This window comes from Archocentrus centrarchus, chromosome 21 (genome assembly GCF_007364275.1).
Source record: "Archocentrus centrarchus isolate MPI-CPG fArcCen1 chromosome 21, fArcCen1, whole genome shotgun sequence".
Taxonomy (NCBI): Eukaryota; Metazoa; Chordata; class Actinopteri; order Cichliformes; family Cichlidae; genus Archocentrus; species Archocentrus centrarchus.
The window spans coordinates 23,686,811-23,706,756 of record NC_044366.1 but is presented as its reverse complement, the minus strand read 5'-3'; the positions used below and the strand labels follow the sequence as shown (position 1 = coordinate 23,706,756).

General features: G+C 40.9%; 1 protein-coding gene across 1 annotated transcript in view; it reads left to right on the top strand.

Moving 5' to 3' along the window:
* il1rapl1a (interleukin 1 receptor accessory protein-like 1a) overlaps positions 1-19,946 on the top strand; it is a 188,608-nt gene that overhangs the window by 98,236 nt on the left and 70,426 nt on the right. Inside the window, exons 7-8 of the mRNA XM_030758212.1 lie at positions 2,164-2,350; positions 3,624-3,777. Of these exons, the coding sequence (XP_030614072.1) occupies positions 2,164-2,350; positions 3,624-3,777 (341 nt within the window). The remainder of the gene's footprint in view (positions 1-2,163; positions 2,351-3,623; positions 3,778-19,946) is intronic.

Genomic DNA, 19,946 nt, shown 5'->3' with positions numbered 1-19,946 from the left:
TCTTTTAAGCATACGCGGGTGCATGGGTGCCCATGTGCATGTGCATGTCTGCATCTGTGTTTTATGGCCCCAGGGGGTCAAAGGTGTTTATATGAGAGAGGGGACTCCCTTATTGTTTCCATAACCTGAGTAGATCATATGAAACCCCGTCATTTACGGTGAATGGGAGCATCTGGCCACCCATAAATGTAATGTAATGAAATGAAATGAAATGAAAGCCCATATGGCCGTACAAACAGGCTTCTGACTAGGTGACTGACCAAGTGAGATCCTATCCTTGCTGGGCTAGGCAGCAGAGAATGAAAACAGAAGTAGACACACATTAAAAAGAATGGACTTTTGGCATGGGGCCATTGTCATGGTTTGGATCAGGCTGCTCTCACTGACACCCTGATCCACGCTTTCATTACCTCCAGACTCAATTACTGCAATGGCACTCTTTATGTCATCTGAAAATCTTGACAAACTCTTGTTCTGTTTACTCCCTCCCACTTTTCTTGACAACAGGCACCTCCCCTGGCTTGCTGTTCCACATCAATTGAATCTACAGCCCTTTTGATACATGCATGCAGCCCTGAACTTTCCACAGATTAGCCATAGGAGCTCTCTGCAAGAACCTGAATGTCCAAATCAGTCGGATTGGACATTAAGGGGTTTTTACCAGCTCCCTAATGCAACGCATGTATCATGTCTGGTTAAGCCCATGTGAGAGTAGCTTAGGTAATTGTCTGGAGAATTCACACAGGGGAAGTGGACATCATGTGCTCTGCCTCCTGCACACTGCCCTGGAAAGAAGGTCACCTAAATGAAGTGGAGTAATGATAGTTTGTTTGACCCAGGCTACCTTCTGTTGTGTGCTAGATGTGAGAAGGCAGCTACAGAAATAACCCAGTTTGATTTTCCCAACACTGTCTGTAGTTTACGTGTAAAAGTGGCTTTCACTTTTACACGTCCTCCATAACCCAGACTCCTCCAGCTTTCCTATTTTTTCCATCACCATACTCCCTCATTCTGCCCTCACTACTCAAGACCAAGAACTGGACATGGGGTGATTGGACCTTCATCATAAACACTCCCTCATTCTGGAACTCCTTCTCTAGAGAGATTGAGGACTGCATCACTGTTTAAAATTAGTTAATAACCAATCATTTGGAAATTGCATTTCAGCAAATGTGTTCCCTTTTTTTTTCTCTTTGCATGGACTCTTGACTATTTATAAAAGTGTTGTGCAATGTAGTACTCAGACTACAACCAACTACACTTCAGGGACAAGATTAAGGGATGAGATTATCAACAGTCTTATATGTCTGTGCAGATCATTTCATATAAGTATCTCTACAAAACGCTTTCTAAATAAAAACAGATTTTCTCAATAACTTTAGAGGCCTTCTCACAGCGCTGATAAATTCTGAAAGAAACTGGACCACTGAAGCTGAATGCCAACAGATTCCTGCAATCAAGGTCCAAAATCTTTTGGCGAAACCTCCCAGAAGAGTGGAAACTATTACAGCAGCAAGGGTGTCCACAGATTTTCGGCCATGCATCATAAGCTTGCTAAGGAACACTTTGTTACAGTCACTTTTTAGCAGTATGTCACTGATGATAGGGAATGTAATGAATGTGGCTTTGATGATGGTTTTTATAGCATTAATTTAAAGATAGAGTCATCTTTCTTTCTTGGATAGCAAAGCCCGCTCTGCATCTCAGGTGGTTGCTGAGAAAAAAAGGGGGGAGAAGTTCCGTGGGGGACGAGTCCTTGTGAGGGCCGCGCATCCTTCACTGTCCTGTTGTGGGACCATCTCTGCATTTCTCTTTTCACAGATTAGCACAGATGACCCCTCCCTCTCCAAAAAGATTTCAGAAAGTAGTCATGATTTGTGTCTTTATTGGTAGCCCCACAAACACAAAAGAGTTTGAGAGAGGCAGAGGGGAAAGAATAATAACTAAATGGTATCAAAGGAAGGTAAAGATAAAGTTCTTTTTTTTTGTTTGTGAAAAAAAAACTCATAGGAAAGTTTTTCCTTTTATTTCTTATTCTTTACAGATTTGGTTTTATGGATTTCATATTGAATGAGGAAAAATTAAGATAAAATAAAAGAGTTATAATATCATATATCAAAAAATGATTCTTAAACTCCATGTGCTGTTCTTCTCTGCCAACAGAAACTCTACATACTGCATGAAAGTTTCCATGTCTCTGACTGTGGCGGAGAATGACACAAACCTGTGCTACAACTCTAACATGAGAAGAATGGAGAAGGCTGAGCTCAGCAAGAGTAAAGACATCCTCTGTCCTGACATAGATGACTACGTTGAACCTGGCAAAGAGCCAGACATCACCTGGTACAAGGTGAGCTTGATGTTTGGCCAAGCCTGTTTGTTAATACTGTATGTGACCATGTTTATTCTGTCATGTGATCTTTGCATCATTTGTATACTTGCCTGCAGGCTTATCTGATATTTTTGTTTTGAAGAATCTTGTTATTTGTCAGAAATAAAGGGGCATCGGTTTGTTTTCATCTAATTTCTTGTCTGTTTATGTTTAAAGCCTTATTGGAATTGGTACTTCTCAGATGATAAGGTAAATGATGACAATGAATTGCTTAAGCTACATTTGCAGTGTGCTGCACCATTGCGAGAGTCATCGAAAGAGAATGAGGAGTGAGCAGAGGTCAGCCACAGAGATGGCTTTTATAATGAACACAAAACCTCTATGAGAAGAAAATTGTGCAGTGTCATTCTGTGCCCTGTGGAAAGAGTGGATACCCTCCAAATGCTCCCGGTCCCTGATCTTTATTCAGCATGCACCTCCGCCTCCATCACCTGGGTTCTTGCCTTTCCCAGGTCAGGCATGGCCTGCGGACAATGAAGTACATCCCAGAGAAGGGCTCATGCCAGACTAATCACAGGCAGATCAGCAGTAGATTAGCTGGCCGGGCTTGACCTCTAGGTTTTTCCAGAATTCAATTACGATCTTAGTAATGACTGGGAGTGCTGGAACCCAGAGTTATTTGGACCACTGCGGAGCCTTCGTGATTGAATTCGAAGGTTGCCGAGAGCAATGGTAGAATAGAATCCACCGAGCCACCGCTGTCCCTGCCTGAGCACCGAGGGGCTGAAAAAAGTATCGTGTCACTCACTTCGCCTGCTCACGTATACTCACATTTGCGCAGATGTAGCACAAACACACTTATTTTGTCAGCAGAGAGAAGTGTAAATAAAATTCTCTGTCTCTCTGTGGCCTTTGTAGAATATTGAATGGAGAATAATTTGTTCAGTGCAATAAATCTTGATCAGATAAGTAGGACAATGGCTTAGCTTTATCATTTTACCCTATAAAATTAATATATCAGAGTGGCAAGCTATGTATTTTTACCACTTTATTCACTTCCTTTCTACTCATCAATTTAAACCTTTTGAAATCTCATGGATATATATTTATTAAAAGGTAAAGAGGAGGTCTTAAATTTCTCAAGGCATGGCTTTCCCAGAATATTGCATTTTTGGCCATGTGCAATCTACAGTGTCTTTACATCTGTCACTTGTTTTGTATCTGAAACCTCAAGCTATATATCAGTAAATAGGCTTTTACAGTTCTGAGCTGCCTGTCCTCTGATGTGCAGGAGTGCCGTCCGAAGCAGTGGCGTGCCAGCATCATCCAGAAGAGAGACATTTTGTCTATCCAAGAGGTAACAGAAGATGACATTGGGAATTACACCTGCGAAGTCCAGTTTGGGGGTTTTGTGGTTAGAAGGACGACTGAACTCACAGTAACTGGTAAGTTCTCAGGAAAATTAAAAACAACTGAAGATGTGTTTTTGTATGGAAAGAGGGGCGTTGGTGAAATTGTCCTCATATTAGTGTATGTTTGAAGAATCAGGAGAGTAGCAATTATAGTAGACAGTTGAATGTAACAAATACACACAAGTACACACACACACACACACCAGAGAGTATGGCACTGGTGTCCTGCTGTTGTGTTAATTGTTGGAGGGAGGTTGAATGCTGTGGCCTGGCATCTATCCCTTCTTCTAACTCAGCACTTTCCAGTCAGCTAAGCAGTGTTGAAATATTTAAGGCTATAGGCTAAACCCTTTCACACAGAGAGCTAAATAGCCAGGACCAAGGTCAGTAGATTTACAGTGCACTTACTCTTTGTCTCTATCCATCGCTCACTACTTTTTTTTTTCTTTACCTTGCACAGCTGCAAGGTGAGCATGTGACAAATAAAAGCATTCATCTGTTGAAACCTGGGAATTGGATGCTCTGGCTTGTGCGTTCTGCCAGGTTAACTGCTCTGATGAGGATTGAGGTTGAATCTAGTTTTACCCCTGACCTTTCATACAGTACTCAATGTTCCCACCTAAAGAATACTGATCGGTCTGATACTATCTACTAAACTTAGCACAAAAAGTAAGGAAATTTGTGTTTGTGCTTCTTGGCAAATCTTATAGCACTATAAAGCCTGTTTATTTCCCCTTACATGGTGCCACATTTGTAAGTAAAATGCAGTAAAATGCATTCGTGGGTTGCACCCATGAAAAACTTGCCAAATCTTCTCAGTCGATGCCAAACAGCTTATTTTTTAGAACATCTCATACATGCCTTCTGTGCACCTTTTTATAATGCTCCTTAGGATAGGGTGTATCAAAAATGCAAATCTCTGAGATGATTTCATTAGAGATTTGTAACCTCATAAAGGTGTCCACAGTGATTTTTCATGGACATGCAGCAACATGCAATTTGGTTGTATGTGTGAATGTGTGTGTGGGTATTTTTCCACATTGAAGATTTGTAAAGATTAGTGATTAGTATTTTTATTGGTGCTTCTTTATTTGACTGATTTATTTGACAGTAAGGCACATTGAAGTGCACAGTCTGCTGTCTTGCAGAGATGAACAGCTTAACCTGAGCAGAGTGTGCTATTGGATAAGATTAAATTGATCCTGGAGGCGCGGCTTTGTGATTGGCTGTGGTTGTGATTGATGGGCTATCATTTTACCCACAGCAGGGTTCAATAGGCAGACACACAAAATCTGGCTTTATCACTATTACATCACAGCAGACTTCCCAGGGTGGCTCATTACTCTATTTTGTGTGTAGCCGTCACTCGTGGCGCCATAGTTCCTTAACCAGTTTGGACTTCAGCAGCTGCAGGGTCACATCACCTAGTTTGACAGTAGCATATTTTCCTCCCTAGATCTCGTGGTATCTACAATTGCTATGAGCAGAATTTTTAGGCGCTCTCAGCATTTAGAAAATAAATTGAATACATTTGAATAATTTTGGAGCAATGTATCACTCCAAAAACAAGTTCAAAGTAGTTTGGCTTGCTGAGAACTATTTATTTATTTATCTGTTTATTTTTTGTAGAAAAGGTGCAGCAAACTCTGTGGACTTTACCTGGTCACTGCATTTTAAAAGACACTTTGTTGTTGTGTTTTCATCCTTAGTGGAAGATGAATGAATGGCGATGAATTAAATCATTTCGCCTTTTGGTACCACAACAGTTCAGCTTCAGAATTTTTTTTTTTTTTAACATATTTTGTGTTGAGCTGCTGTGAATTCATAATACACTTACTGTACTGACCACTTTGTTAAGTACACCTCGACACAACAGCACATTAACACAGATATCTAATCACCCAGTCACACAGCAGCAACTCAGTGCATTTAAAACCAGGTTTAAAATCAAAATGGGGAAGAAAGTTTATTTAAGTGGCTCAAATGTGGCATGTCTATTGGTTGGTGGTTGGTGCTAGTCTCATGTTTCCAGCACCTTGTTCAGTTTACGTAGAATTAAGGCAGTTCTGAACCCAAAAGCGGTTCCACCCCAGTACTAGAAAGGTGTACCTAATAAAATGCACACTGGGTATGTGTTCATATAACACTGTTTCTATTTTTAATTGAATACTATAGAATATGTGTGGTTCATATTCACAAGTATCCTTGTGTGTCATCAGATTGACCTTAATATTCTCTAATGATGATGGTTGTAAAACCTTTATTGCATTATAAATATACACAGTCTACATCAATGATACAGAGTGGCTGAAGGAGACTATAGAAATAGGAAAAAGACAGAGGCAGAAAGAAAGAGAAGAAACAACAGCAATGTGAAATACATATTTACCTTCCCTTATCTTTCCCTATATGAACTTGGCATGTTGTCTGCATTCACAGTAAGGTATGACAAGTGCTAGTACAACAGAAATGGTAAATTACTGGGGAGAGCAAGCTTGTAGGGTAAAGCAACTGTGAGCAATCATGAGCCGAATCGTGAGAGCAAGATGATTAAAAAAAAAAAAATAGTACGTTTTTGTTGTTGGATTTATTTTTCTCACTCAGAACATTTTACACAAAGACACTTAATCACATTAATCAGAAAGTAAAGTGCCATCATTTGTCATGAAAACAGAGTTAGAAAGTTTACACTCAGGACATGATGCTCTTCAGCTTTAATGTAGCAGAAAGCCATCAACCATGGCAAAAGTTTAACAAGGTTTTTGACAGTAAACTGCAGTACAGTAAATGCCTGTATCCAGCTTTGTATCCTCTACGCTGCTTCTTCTGTTGTGAAAATATGGGATGCTCTATATACTGTAGTACCACAGGATTTTGCCTTAGTGAGATACCTCCCTTAAAGCTGTACTATCCTGTTAGAATCAGATTAGCTCCTCTCACCATGGGCTCATTTCCTTTAATAAACCTACACCATCATCCCCTCAAGTGGGTGTGCGATTATCCACATTTTATCACATCCTGTTAAAACCGACATTGCCTGGACAGCAAACATAAAAGGCCAAACTACATCCAGGGGCTAATGTTGTAGTTTATTTGATAGGCCAAGAGGATGAAGAAGGTCATTAAGTTTAACTGATCTTAAATATAGTGCAATAGATACTGGCCTTTGCTGTGACCCTGCCTCACTGCAGATCGTGTGTATTCTGACCCTACTCCGCTATGTAATGACTTCCATTAGAAGCAATAGAAGAGCTGCTATCTGAAATAAAGTAAGTCTTGTAATAGAGGTTAACTATGGGCATAAACACAGGCCCTCACAGATCAGGCTGATCCAGGATCCCCTTAATCAAGCACTGATGCTCCTCGGGTTAATCGAAATGTAAAACAAACAACCGCCCATCGCCTCATTTTATGTTTATGTCACGGTGCATTTAAATTTTCTTATCTCATTCCGAGCCTGTAGACACAGGGAGGTACGGCCTGTGCAGCAACCGAGTATACTGAGAACAAATGCACCATTATCAGCAGATGGAAAGATTTTTTTCCCTTTCCCTCTCTATAGGCCTTCACCTCCACCTCCCATTTTTAAAGACAGTGCCTTTTTGTGTACTGTTGTAATTGATTCATAGGAGCAGCAGGTTGGCCATTTCCTGGTTCCTCTGGGGAACGCTGAGTGTGGTCAGATTTGTCTACAGCTGTGTTTACCACTTCCCACTTTCACAGACACGGGGAGAAATCTCTGAGACGAAACTGCACCCCACCTATGATATGAACTGATACATGCATGGGCCACTTTATCCTGGGATGCTTGCGAGTTTGTCTTTTTACAGTTAAACATACATAATGGAGAATTTGTGTGATATTTCATTGTAGGTCTGAATCATTTCTGTTAAATTTTTATGGCTCTTCTAGACCTCATTCCAGCACTGCGATGGTAATGCTACAACAGTAAAACACCAGATAAAGCCTGGTTCAGCTGATGTGTGCAGCTTCTCCTGTGTTCTGCAGGAAGGAAAATATTATACAGAGAGAGCAGAAAAGGATAAAGAGAACAAGGGAGTGAAAGAGACTGATAACAGCAAAGGAGAGCGAGAGAAGAGAGAGAGAGTGAAAAAGATAGAGGTTGGTGCTCATGTATCTTATCTGTATTCCTACCCAGTGTTTCCCAGCAGAAACAGTGTGTCCAGGACTATAAACAGACTATTATCCTAGTGTTTATCACAGTGCACATTACCGTTTGCCTCTGTCGGACTTACTGTAATGGAGTCGTTTGGTTTGATGGATGCCTCGGGCGTGGGTTTCTATCTATTGCTCCCATTATACCACTGTCTGCATCCCTTCACTGTAGAAATGTCTGCCTGCACATTCAGCATAGCCTGCAAGCATGGTGATTGAGGTTATGGCCAATGTAAATGTACCATTTGGCACAGTGAATTGAAGGTGCAGAGGGCAAGAGGAAATCGAGGGGAGGAGAGGAATCGTCTACCTTACATTGCCGCTTGTAGAATATCCACAGCGAAAGGGGTGATGCTTGGAAAACTCACTTTATGTACAGTGAATAAATATGTTTACTTGTGAAAACAAAATATGGGACTGTTTACATCATATCTTGCTTGCTTTATTTCTCTGCTTACTGTATAGGAATGTATTATGTCCGATTTTTATACCCTCAGCAGGCAATGTTGCACCTAGGATTCATTCATCAGAGTTTACAGAAAGCAAATGGCGTTTGAGAGAGAGTGTATTTGTGTGTAATGAGGAGCTGAGGTGGGGAGGTGATCTGGGACATTGTCTCGTGGCGGTAAAAGGTTTTCACCAAAGGGTCACCTTCAAAAGCATGCACACTTCACTGCCTTATAAAATGTAACTGCCGGGGTGCACTTGTGTGAGCATGACTGTGTGTGATTTAGTTATATATTTATTTATTAAGGCGATGACTTGACTTTTACTTTGCCAGCTGGATGCAGCCTCCGTGGATGCTGCAAGAAAAAGCGGAGGCAGAAGCAGTCAGCAGAGACACGAAGGACGAGTGAGGTATCCACACCTCCTCCGTCTGTTTTCTGTCCTCATCTATCAGGCTGAAGGAGGATAGATGGATGGAGAGGCAGCGATTAGCTATGATATTATCCCAGAGAGTGGGAATATAAGGAACGAGTGGTGAGAGATAAGAGGTGTTGGGTGAGAAAAAGAGATGGGTTTACCCTCAGCTGAAACCTTCTCCGTCTCTGAGTCTAAGCACTTGTGTGAATATGTTGCAAGTCTGCTGCCTGTTGTGTGCTGGCCTGCCATGATCGACTCTCAGCCTCAGTTACTGTACATGTCCTTGGAGACGAGATGATAAAATCACACCTGAGATAAGTGTTACTCCAGCAGTTGACTTTTCCCAACTTAACTTACACACCGGTGCGCTTGTGTACACATACACCTGCATCAATCACACCCATGAGAGGATGGCACACCCAAAAATTGCTTTATATGTGAGATGTGCAGTGTAACCTACTATCTGTCACAACCTCATGATATAGATAAATCCACATGCTTTTCAAAGCCTATAAATTTACTGAACAGCCCAGTTACTAGTGAACAGGACCCTATGCTTTTAGTTTAGGGTCAATATCACTCTCATCATTAACTAATCTGTGGCCCTTACCATATCTATCTCACCCCTAACCACCCCACCCACTCCTCCTCCCGTCTCTCAAGTGTTCTCCAACTCACTTCATCACTATTCACCAGCTGTCCTCTTAGACTCTGAGCAGGCCAGAGATCACATTGTTTTAATTCAATTAAAATCGACATCAGTCTGCATGTGACGAATGAAATTTACATACTACACAATTAATCTTGCCTGACCTACCCCACACTACCCACATACACACCCTCTGTCTCTGGTTATTATCATTATCTAGGCCTTTAGGGTAAGTATGAGAGCATGAGTGAAATTAAAATTTTATTCTGTTTTTGAAGCCTTTTGAAGTCTAGGTCAATAATTAAACAGTGTTATGTAGTGGCTGACAAAGCACGTCTAAAAAGACTTGTTACTGTTATATTTTAGAGGCTGGTGAAATGGTCTCCTTTCACTAAAAGTGTCCTCTGTAGTAAGGAGAAGTTATTCAGCTGGTCATAACTTTGATCACACTTATATCGCTTATCATAGCAATATGAATGACACAACCTCCTCCACTACACTCCCCCCCTTATGACATGAGCACTTCAGATTACCGTACTGCGTTAACTACTTGGAAGACATTGATCTCTGTATGCCACAGTAAGTCCTATAGTCCTATATCTATATATCTATATCTATCTCTCTCTTTCCCTCTCTCTCTCTCTCTCTCTCTCTCTCTATATATATATATATATATATATATATATATATACACACACACACACACACACACTACTGCATGAAAGTTTTAGGCAGGTGTGAAAAAATGCTGCAAGCTAAGGCTGCTTTCAAAAATCTAAATGATACTTGTTTATGTCAATATAAGGATCAACCAGTTATACCAAACAGGTGCTAATGATCGTCAGTTTCACATGTGTAGGTTGAAACACAGTCATTAACTGAGAAATAAAAGCTGTGTAGGAGGCTTAAAGTTGGGTGAGGAACAGCAAAACTCTACTACCAACGTGAGGTTGTGGGAGACAGCTTCATGTCACAGGTCATACACTATGGCAAGACAGCAAGGTAAGTTATACTGCATCAGCAAGTGCTCTTCCAGACAAGGATTTCAAAGCAGGCTGGGGTTTCAAGATGTGCAATTCAAGCTTTTTTTTAAGAAGCACAAAGAAGCGGGCAATGTCAAGGATAATAGAGGCAACGGTCGGCCAAAGACACTTAGTGCAGCAATGAAAGAACACACCAGGTTTATTTCCCTTCAAAATCGGAAGAGGTCCAGCTGTGGCATCAGCTCAGTACTGGCAGAAAGCAGTGGGACCCAGGTACACCCATCTACTGTCCAATTAAGTCTGGCCAGAAGTGGTCTTCATGGAAAAATTGCAGCCAAAAAGCCAAACCGCTGACATGGTCAAGCGGCTTAACTTTGCATGAAAACACAGGAACTGGTTTGCAGAAAAATGGCAGGAGGTGCAATAATGAGTGTCTGCAGGCAACAGTGAAGCATGGTGGAGGTTACTTGCAAGGCCGGGTCTGCATTTCTGCAAATGGAGTTGGAGATTTGGTCAGGATTGATGGTGTGCTCAGTGCAGAGAAATACAGGCAGATACTTACCCATCATGCCATCCAGGGAGGTGTATGATTGGCCTCAAATTTATTCTGCAGCAGGACAGTGACCTCAAACATGCAGCCAATGCCACTAAGAACTGTCTGAGGTGAAATAAGAGCTCATCAAAAGCACAGAACATTACATTTCTTTTGTATAGCAGTTTGCTCTGCAGATTAACTATAAGTTTAATGATGATGATGATAATTATTATGTGTAATGGCTTCTAACCGGTGCAAGCAGAGGCTAGCTAACCTATGGATACTTACAGGTAGTCACATATAATCTTGTTCTTGAACTCTTGTCAAGAGTTGAATGAGAAGTAAATCATCGCCTAATTATATTTTGCATGTTTGTGCTTTCATCGGAGCATTTCATGATTTCTTTTTTTTCAGTGATTTGTTTGGTCGTTCACTTGAAAAAACAAAATGAATTTGATGAGCACAGATATTTTTATCTCATCCAGAACCACCACAATCAACCTTTTGTTCATCAAGGATGGGAAATGAGGCCTTTTGGTGCTTAAAATGCACAGAACTCTTCAGCAATGCTGAAATGTTACTACTGCTGACTCTATGCTTCAAAAATGAAATTGCTGCCCTTACACGGCTGCTGCTGAGGTCGCCGCTCAGCGGCATAATACATAGTGTTGGGGAGCAGAAAAACAAAGCTTTGCTATCACGTTCTCTCCTCCGGATGCAAATCACACATTTGTTTGCTGATCCTCTGTTTCTTGAGAAGACAGATCTGTCTTTCTCCCTCTCTGACACTTTGGCTCTCGCTCTCTTTCTGTACCTTACAATGCATGTTCACACAGCTGCTGCAAAGCTATAATTTCTCTTCCATTTTGTGTCCTGCCCTGCTCTGAAAGACAATGTCCTTTTGAACTGTGAACACTGAGATAGCGTGCTCTTTTCTCAATTTTGAAGTCTACATGAGAGTTATTGTACAATTTCATACCTTACAGCAAGGTTGGAGCTCCTGTAGTTTCATTTTTAAACGCAGCAGTAGCTGCAGCAGTGTAAATGGCCTCAGTGTGAGGTTTAATTTGAACAACTAGCAGGGAAGTTTTGTGGGTTAGCATCTTGCTTACAGTATAATGCTGTACTTAGATTAGTGGGACTTTTTTATTGTTTTATTATTTTCCATTCCCATCTTCCTCCTGCTTATGTGTTCACTAATAGCATCGTAATGCTATGTGGTCATTTTGATTATATTGTGACCTTTGACACTATGATTTCTGTTATCTTCTGTACATTGTCTTACTCAATCTGCAGACATTTTCCTTTCCTTTCCTTTCCTTTCCTTTCCTTTCCTTTCCTTTCCTTTCCTTCCTTTCCTTTCCTTTCCTTTCCTTTCCTTTCCTTTCCTCTGTAAATAAAAAAAAGTGCTCACAGCTCTGTTACATTCAAGGACAGCTACAGCATGGTTCTCATGGCAGAATATGTAGTGGCTGAAGGTCAATTAGAGGACTCAGAATAACCCTCTCATTATACTCTGTCCTCAAGAAAAGAAACTCAAGAAAGGCTTTGGTCCAATTAAATGATAAGATGGATGACCATTAACAACCCCAGGGGGACATTGACAAAACAGAGAAATTGCAGCACATTTGATCTCAACGTCAGCAGTGACAGTGGACACCTTCACTGGTACGCCCTGATGTGCTCAAATTAATGAGGGGATAAGATAAGTGTTTTTGAGCATCTATTGGCATATTTTCAAAAACTTAATGTAATTAATATGCACATCTACTCAAGTGCATACAGATGCAGAACAAAGAACAGTTAAAAGGCAAGTGGAGAGGCTGTGAATTTACAAGCTTGCAGGTTTTTGATAATGCAACATTTGAGGGTGCCAAATGAAGACCTGGTTGCTCCAAGAATCTTGAAGCTTGTATGCTGATTGTGTTCTTTTCTATCTATCTATCTATCTATCTATCTATCTATCTATCTATCTATCTATCTATCTATCTATCTATCTATCTATCTATCTATCTATCTATCTATCTATCTATCTATCTATCTATCTATCTATCTATCTATCTATCTATCTATCTATCTATCTATGTTGTTTATCAAGTGGGAGAGAAGAACTGAACCATCTTTGCTTTGTGGCTGTCAGGGTCCCTGAGTCTTGGATCCAGGGTTTTGAGTTTTTTGGGGGATATTTGTTTTTCTAGTTTTGATTATGCTTCTGTATTCTTTACACTTTCAGGTTTTAGTTTCACGTCTAGTTCTGTTCTTGGTGTCAGGTTGATTTGCTCCTTGTATCCCTGTTAATTCCTGCCTCCCTTGCGTGTCTGTGTCTGGCTTATTCTTCGTCTTTGTGTTTTTGTGCTTTCTGTCAAGTTGATCTTGCCTTCTTATTTGGTTGTGGCTCTCTTGCTGTTTTATTTTTTGTGGCTGTTCTTCTCTGTATCTTGTATCTAGTTTAACTTCCTCCCTAGTCATTATGTATGTTATTCCCAGTTGTGTTCCCACCTGTTTCCCATGCTCTTGTTATCCTGTGTTGCATTTATCGTTTCAGTCTCCATTTGTCCTTTGTCGCATGCTCCCTCGTGGCTGTGTCCTTCCTCATAGTGTGTTACCTAGAAGTAGTGATGGCTAGATGAAGCCTCATGAAGCCTTGAAGCTTGCCATCTAGTTGGTTCAAAAACAGGCTCATTTCTGAGGCTTCATGTGCACACAAAACCCCCTGCTGGTCAAAGCCTTTATTGTCATTTCAACTATTGTGTGATGGCTTCTTGATTGTCTTCCAACAATGTCAACATGGGAATAATCACTGCCAAGAATAGAACTAAAACCGTCTTAATTTGATTTTGTACGGTTCATTCATTCATTCATTCATTCATTCATTCATTCATCTAATCTATTTTTGATTAATGTGTGGGTGATGGTAATAGAGGTCTATCAATGTCAAAAACTTGTCAGTTTGATTTCAGTCAGTGTTCAAATAAATCCAATTGGACATGAGATGTTTATGTTAAAACTTTTGCACTGTTTTCAAAAGATGGGACAGTGATTGTCCTTATGAATACTGGAGTTATGGTGACTTTATTAATTTTTATTAAGAAGTAATATTTTTTCTTGGACTCAGTCTGGTTCTCTTTTGGAGAATACCCTTTCACATGGTACTGAGGAGGTAGGGGTGCACAAGTGTCCACACATCAAACCTGTATAGGCTTGGATATATGCACCTCTGCTCAGGAGTGTCAAACTCCAGGCCTCAAGGGCCGGTGTCCTGCAGGTTTTAGATGTGTCTCTGCTTCAACACACCTGAGTCAAATATAGAAGTCATTAGCAGGACTTTGGAGAACTCACCTGCATACTGAGGAGGTCATTCAGCCATTTGATTCAGGTGTGTTGGATCAGGTACACATCTAAAACCTGCAGGACACCGGCCCTCGAGGCCTGGAGTTTGACACCCGTGGCTTAGATGATACCCATAGATGAGCTGCTGGTGTTGGACTCCTTGGTACACAGCAAACACTTCAGCTTAGAATGAAAATAAAGACTTGTAAATATTTGAATATTATAGTAGTAGCACATTTCTATTTATAGGCATATTATGTGTAATACCTTACTGGGAGAATTCAATTCCAAGTGTTGAAATACATAATTTATAATAATAAATTAACCTAAATTTAGCAGGTTCCATGAAAACAAGTTTCTCTATGTCGAAGGTAAGTTTGTGAACTCCAACACAAACACTAACATGCAAATTTCGTGGGGATCCACTGCACTTGATGTTCATAAATCCAGCCAACACTAGAACCACCTCCTGACCTAGTGAGGCTTCAGATGTTATCGGTGACATCACTCACCCTTAGAGAAGCAAGCCTTGATACGCAGTTCCTAAAAGACTTCCCAGATTTCTCAACACATGCTCCGAAGCCTCAGCACAGTACGTCCCATCACTATCTAGAAGAGTTTCAGTTTAGTTTATTTTGTACAGTACCACACGGGCCAGGCTTTGTTCCTGTTACACTGTTACACAAAGAGCTGTGTAACAGTGTTTGATGTGGAATTACCCTCCTTTTTACATTTTTTTGACTCTGCACGTGTCTTGTGGTGTCTGACACTGGGATGTTGGCATTGGGTCCTTTGGGCCACAGCATCCATCAGCTCCATCAGCTCAAAGTGTGCAGGGTCGGGGGATGCATTTTCCCCCTGGGTGGTGCCACTGTTAAAGACTGCCTTTCCCATAGAGGGTGCTAGGTCAACACTAACAGTTTGGTGGGTGGTAAATGTGAAAGTATGATCTATATGCCATGACCCAAGAATTCCCAGCTCAACATTGCCTTGTAGCTCAATTTTATTCATTTCACCTTGACAGGTGTTGATATATGTATGCCCATTAATGAGGTGGTATACTTCCTTCTACATCATAATGAAGCTTATGCGTAAGTTCAATAATGAAGATATGTAATCACTCATCTGTCTGCTTTCATGGGTGTTTGATTGCTAGTCTATTCTTCACTTCACTTCCACCTTCCCATACCGTCAAAGCTGACATCACTGCTCTAGTCCAATCATCTTTCTTTTCACCTTCTTCAAGCCAATCAGCCTCCACTCTGCATACTTTAAATCTCACCATATACCTGTCATTCTTGCAGACTCATTTGTGCAACCCACCTCCTCCCCATTTCCACCTCACAAAAGCCAATCAGTGCTCCATCCGAGCCTCCATCTTTATCTTCACCACCACCTACATCTAGACTCCGGGGGTCCTGTCCAAATTCCTATCACTGCTGGGATTTCGTTCAGCTATGATGGACCATTGGAGTCTAATCGCCAAATGCCTTAATTAAATTCTGTATATCAATAAATCATGTTCAATTCCTCCTAATGATTTCTCCTTATTGAAATCATTTTAGACCAAATAGCAACACTTCAAGGAATGTTGTCTATGTCAAAACATGGGTGTGTGGGTTTTTTCAGCACCTTCCAGTAAGTCCGTGACTAAACGCCTTAACTGTCATTACCATTTTATGGTGCCACCACTTTCCCTGGTACACAATGAAAATGATGTCTTTACAGCAGCATTGCTGTTTCTCTTGCTCACTCACTCACTCTCTCTCTCTCCTCCTCCTCTGGCATCCCTACACAGTTTGAGAAGCTGTCCAAGATGCCAGTGTCAGCATCTACTGTGTGTGTGTGTGTGTGTGTGTGTGTGTGTGTGTGTGTGTGTGTGTGTGTGTGTGTGTGTGTGTGTGTGTGTGTGTGTGTGTGTGTGTGTGTGTGTGTGTGCGCGCGAGCGCATACTTTATGCACACACATACAGAGATGTGTTTGTGCATTTCACTGCTCCAATGTAGTAACTGCTGCACATGCCTGTGTGTGAACTGTATATTCACACTCATGAATACCTGCCGAGCTGTAGTAACTGCAAATGAATGCATTTCTGTTCCACCTGTTTCTCGCATAAACCAGTTGCCACTTTGGACACACAGATGCAAGTCCAATTGCTTGTATCAGCTAAAGAAGAGCTGATTTCTCGGAACCAGGCACCAATGAGATTGATTAGATGATGTAGCTGATGGCAGTAGCGCCCAAATGGCAGTTTTCTTTGAAGATTGCCAAGCTTCAGGTGGCCAGTAGATATGTGGGCTGAAGATGCAGGTGAGATTATGCTGATTAACGCTTTTGACTGACTCGTTGACCTTAGTGAGATTGCAATCTGGCAGTTCTGTCTAGCTAGTCTGATGCTCAACAATAGGAAGTGCCCTTCGTGACTCATCTGTATGACCATCTCTGCTCCCCACTGTGTCAGGAACAGATATTTTTTTGTACTTTAATCAAATGTGTGGAACAATGAAGTAAAATGTGCACTGCAGAAGGAGACTGAGTCAGCTTTTATTACTGACTTGCCAGTTTGCTGCAGAATGATGTGGGTGTGAGGAGTGTCATAGCATTTTTTCTTGTCCTGTATATGGTCCTGCTCTCTGATCTCCTTTATTCCTCTCTCCCTGCACTTGTGTATTTTCTCTCTGCTGTTGTTGTTGTTGCTCATAAAGATAGGACACCACAGGGTTTGAGACACCCCACACACACACACACACACACACACACATTCTAATTTTTTTATATTCTCTCCCACGAATCCTCTCTCTCTTACAATGTTGCTTTTTAAATTCTGACTAAAGATTGTTTAACACATAAAGAAGGCAAGTAAATGCACTTTCTTTAAAAGCTTGACAATGCACAATGCTGTTTATGAATTTTACCTCCGTACTTCCCTGTTCCAGTGTGCTGCATTATGAAGGCTGGGTCCATTCCTACAGTCATTGTTCAGCAGTGCACCGAAGCAGGCTTTATGCTGATTAACTGCATCACATCTGATGGATTCCCAGCGACCTCTCCACCCTTCAATATAGGCGTTCAGGGTGAAAAGGCTTCCCTTATTAATTAGACAAGAATGGGAAATCTATTAGTGAATGCAGACGAGGCTCAGTGTAGAATGAGGGATTGATGAGTTCTATTAGTGTTAAACTAACTACAGTCATCTCCCCTGCCATTATTGCATTCATAGGTAAACAGGTCTGTCTTTCTTTAAGTCATCTATTCCATATTTGGGGAAAATAAATCCACATTATGAGTTGGTTTTATTGTTGCAAATGCATAACTCACTGCAAAGTAATGAAGCTGATGCTACATCAGTATTGTGACATTAATTCCAGTCATACCTGTACAACCAGACCCTTTTCACCGAAGGCTTTTTGACTTGTCATTTTAAGACAAGCGCACTCACTGGCCACTTCATTAGGTACAGCCATTCAGCTGTTTGTTAATGCAAATATCATCCAGTTACACGGAAGCATCCCAATGCATTTAGGCATAGGCATGGTCAAGATGACCTGATGAAGCGGCGGTTGGGCTAGTCTGAGTATTTCAGAGACTGTTGATCTACTGGGATTTTCCTACACACCATTGCTAGGGTTTTACAGAAGATGATCAGAAAAAGAGAAAATATCCAGTGAGGCAGTTCTCTGGGTGAAAATGCCTTCTTGATGTCAGAGGTCAGAGGAGAACGGCCAGACTACTTTGAGCTGATAGGAAGGCAGCAATACTTCAAATTACCATTTGTTACAACCAAGGTATGCAGAACAGCATCTCGGAATGCACAACAGGTTGAAGATTGGAGCAGATGAGCTACAGCAGCAGAAGACCACATCTGATGTCACGCCTGTCAGCTAAAAACAGGAAACTGAGGCTAAAATTCATACAGGCTCACCAAAATTGGAAAAAATGTTATCTGGTCTGAAGAGTCTCAGTTCATTTGTCATAAAAACATGAAAGCATGGATCCATCCTGCCTTGTATCAACACTTCAGGCTATTTGTGGTGATGCAATGATGTAGGTGATATTTTCTTTTCATGGACATGATCATGAGTTCACAGTACTCAAATAGCCTCCACAATCTCCAGATCTCAAGCCAACAGAGCACCTTTAAGATGTGGTGGAACTGTGGATTCACATCATGGATGTGCCAGCAAATCTGCAACAGCTACATGATGTTATCATGTCAATATGGACCAAAATATCTGAGGTGTGTTTCCAGCACCTCGTTGAATTTATGCCATGAAGAATTAAAGCATTTCTGACAGAAAAAGTCGTCCAACCTACAAGCAAGGTGTAAATAATCAAGTGGCTAGTGAATATACATGTGTTACTAATAACATACGTACTGCAAGTAAGTCATAACAGTGTGACAGTGAAGATGCACAGCATCATTAGTGGAGTTTAGTAATAGTATATACAGTATGAGTGAGTTCCACATGTGAATCTGCATCGTTAGACTGTAGCAAAAAGAAAATGGAGCCCACTAGAGGATAAGGCCTTCTTCTTACAGCTAGAAAATCATTAAAAAGCAACTGAGAATAGTTATAAAAAAATATAGCGTGTCTTCAGTTGACCCCAATTGATTTGCCACAAAATCGCTTAGTTTGAGTCAATTACTCTAACAGTCCTCAAAATAGATAAAAAATTCAATAGCCTATTAAATATGTATTCTTCCACTCTTAAAAATAGTTCCCTATAAATATAACAGTTACTATTGTTCGAAGAATGTTTACTATAAACTAAACTAACTAGACGTTTGAAGAAATTATGACCTTTCTTAAAGGTTTAGGTCCATGGAGACAATTTGGGCAGCCTATTTTGGAAGCACAGAAATGTACAGTTGCATTTTTCTTTTTCACAGAACTGGTTGAGAATGTGATAGCATTAACCTTTGATCAGAGTGGCAGGCAAGTGCACACCTTCACATTCTTGTATATTAAGCAAGCACTACACGCATATTCGTAAATCGTAACAGCCTCCATTGGTGTCCATGCAGAATATTGAGCAGTGTATGTTGCATGAAGCTCTACAACTTTGATGAATAAAAGACCAGAGAGAGCTTCTTCCTAATCATGTTATATTTACTGTTGTGCTGAAGAACAAACAGAACAGTGGGAGAAAAGAGCATCAGTCCAAAGGCCCAACTCTAGGCTCAACCACTTAAAATAAATAACTAAACAGCCCAGCATCAGTGTTTATTACTTTCATAGTCAAAGAAAAGAAAAAAGTGTTTAAAGGTCCAAATTTTCACAGGGAAATGTTTGTTGAATGATTTATTCAAACCCTCGGTTGCGGAGAAGAATATTTGTTTAACAAGCAGATGCACTTCATATGAGGATGACCTTCTTATAGAGCACACTTGGACCGATTGAATGCTTCCTTATGTGGGATGTTTGAGTGTGTGGTGTTTTGTTTTGTTTTTTCTGCATTGTGATTTACTGTCATGAAGCCTATGCAGGACCGGCATCACATCGTGTCTCCCTAAATGGTTTGCTTTGCAATTCTACACACTCTTCCACACGCCTTCATCTCGTGGCATCTGGGGCGTCTCACTGGGATAACATGTTACATAATTAGCACCAAATTAACACTCAATTAGAGAACCCGTGTTGAGAGGGTGGGGACAGACGATCTT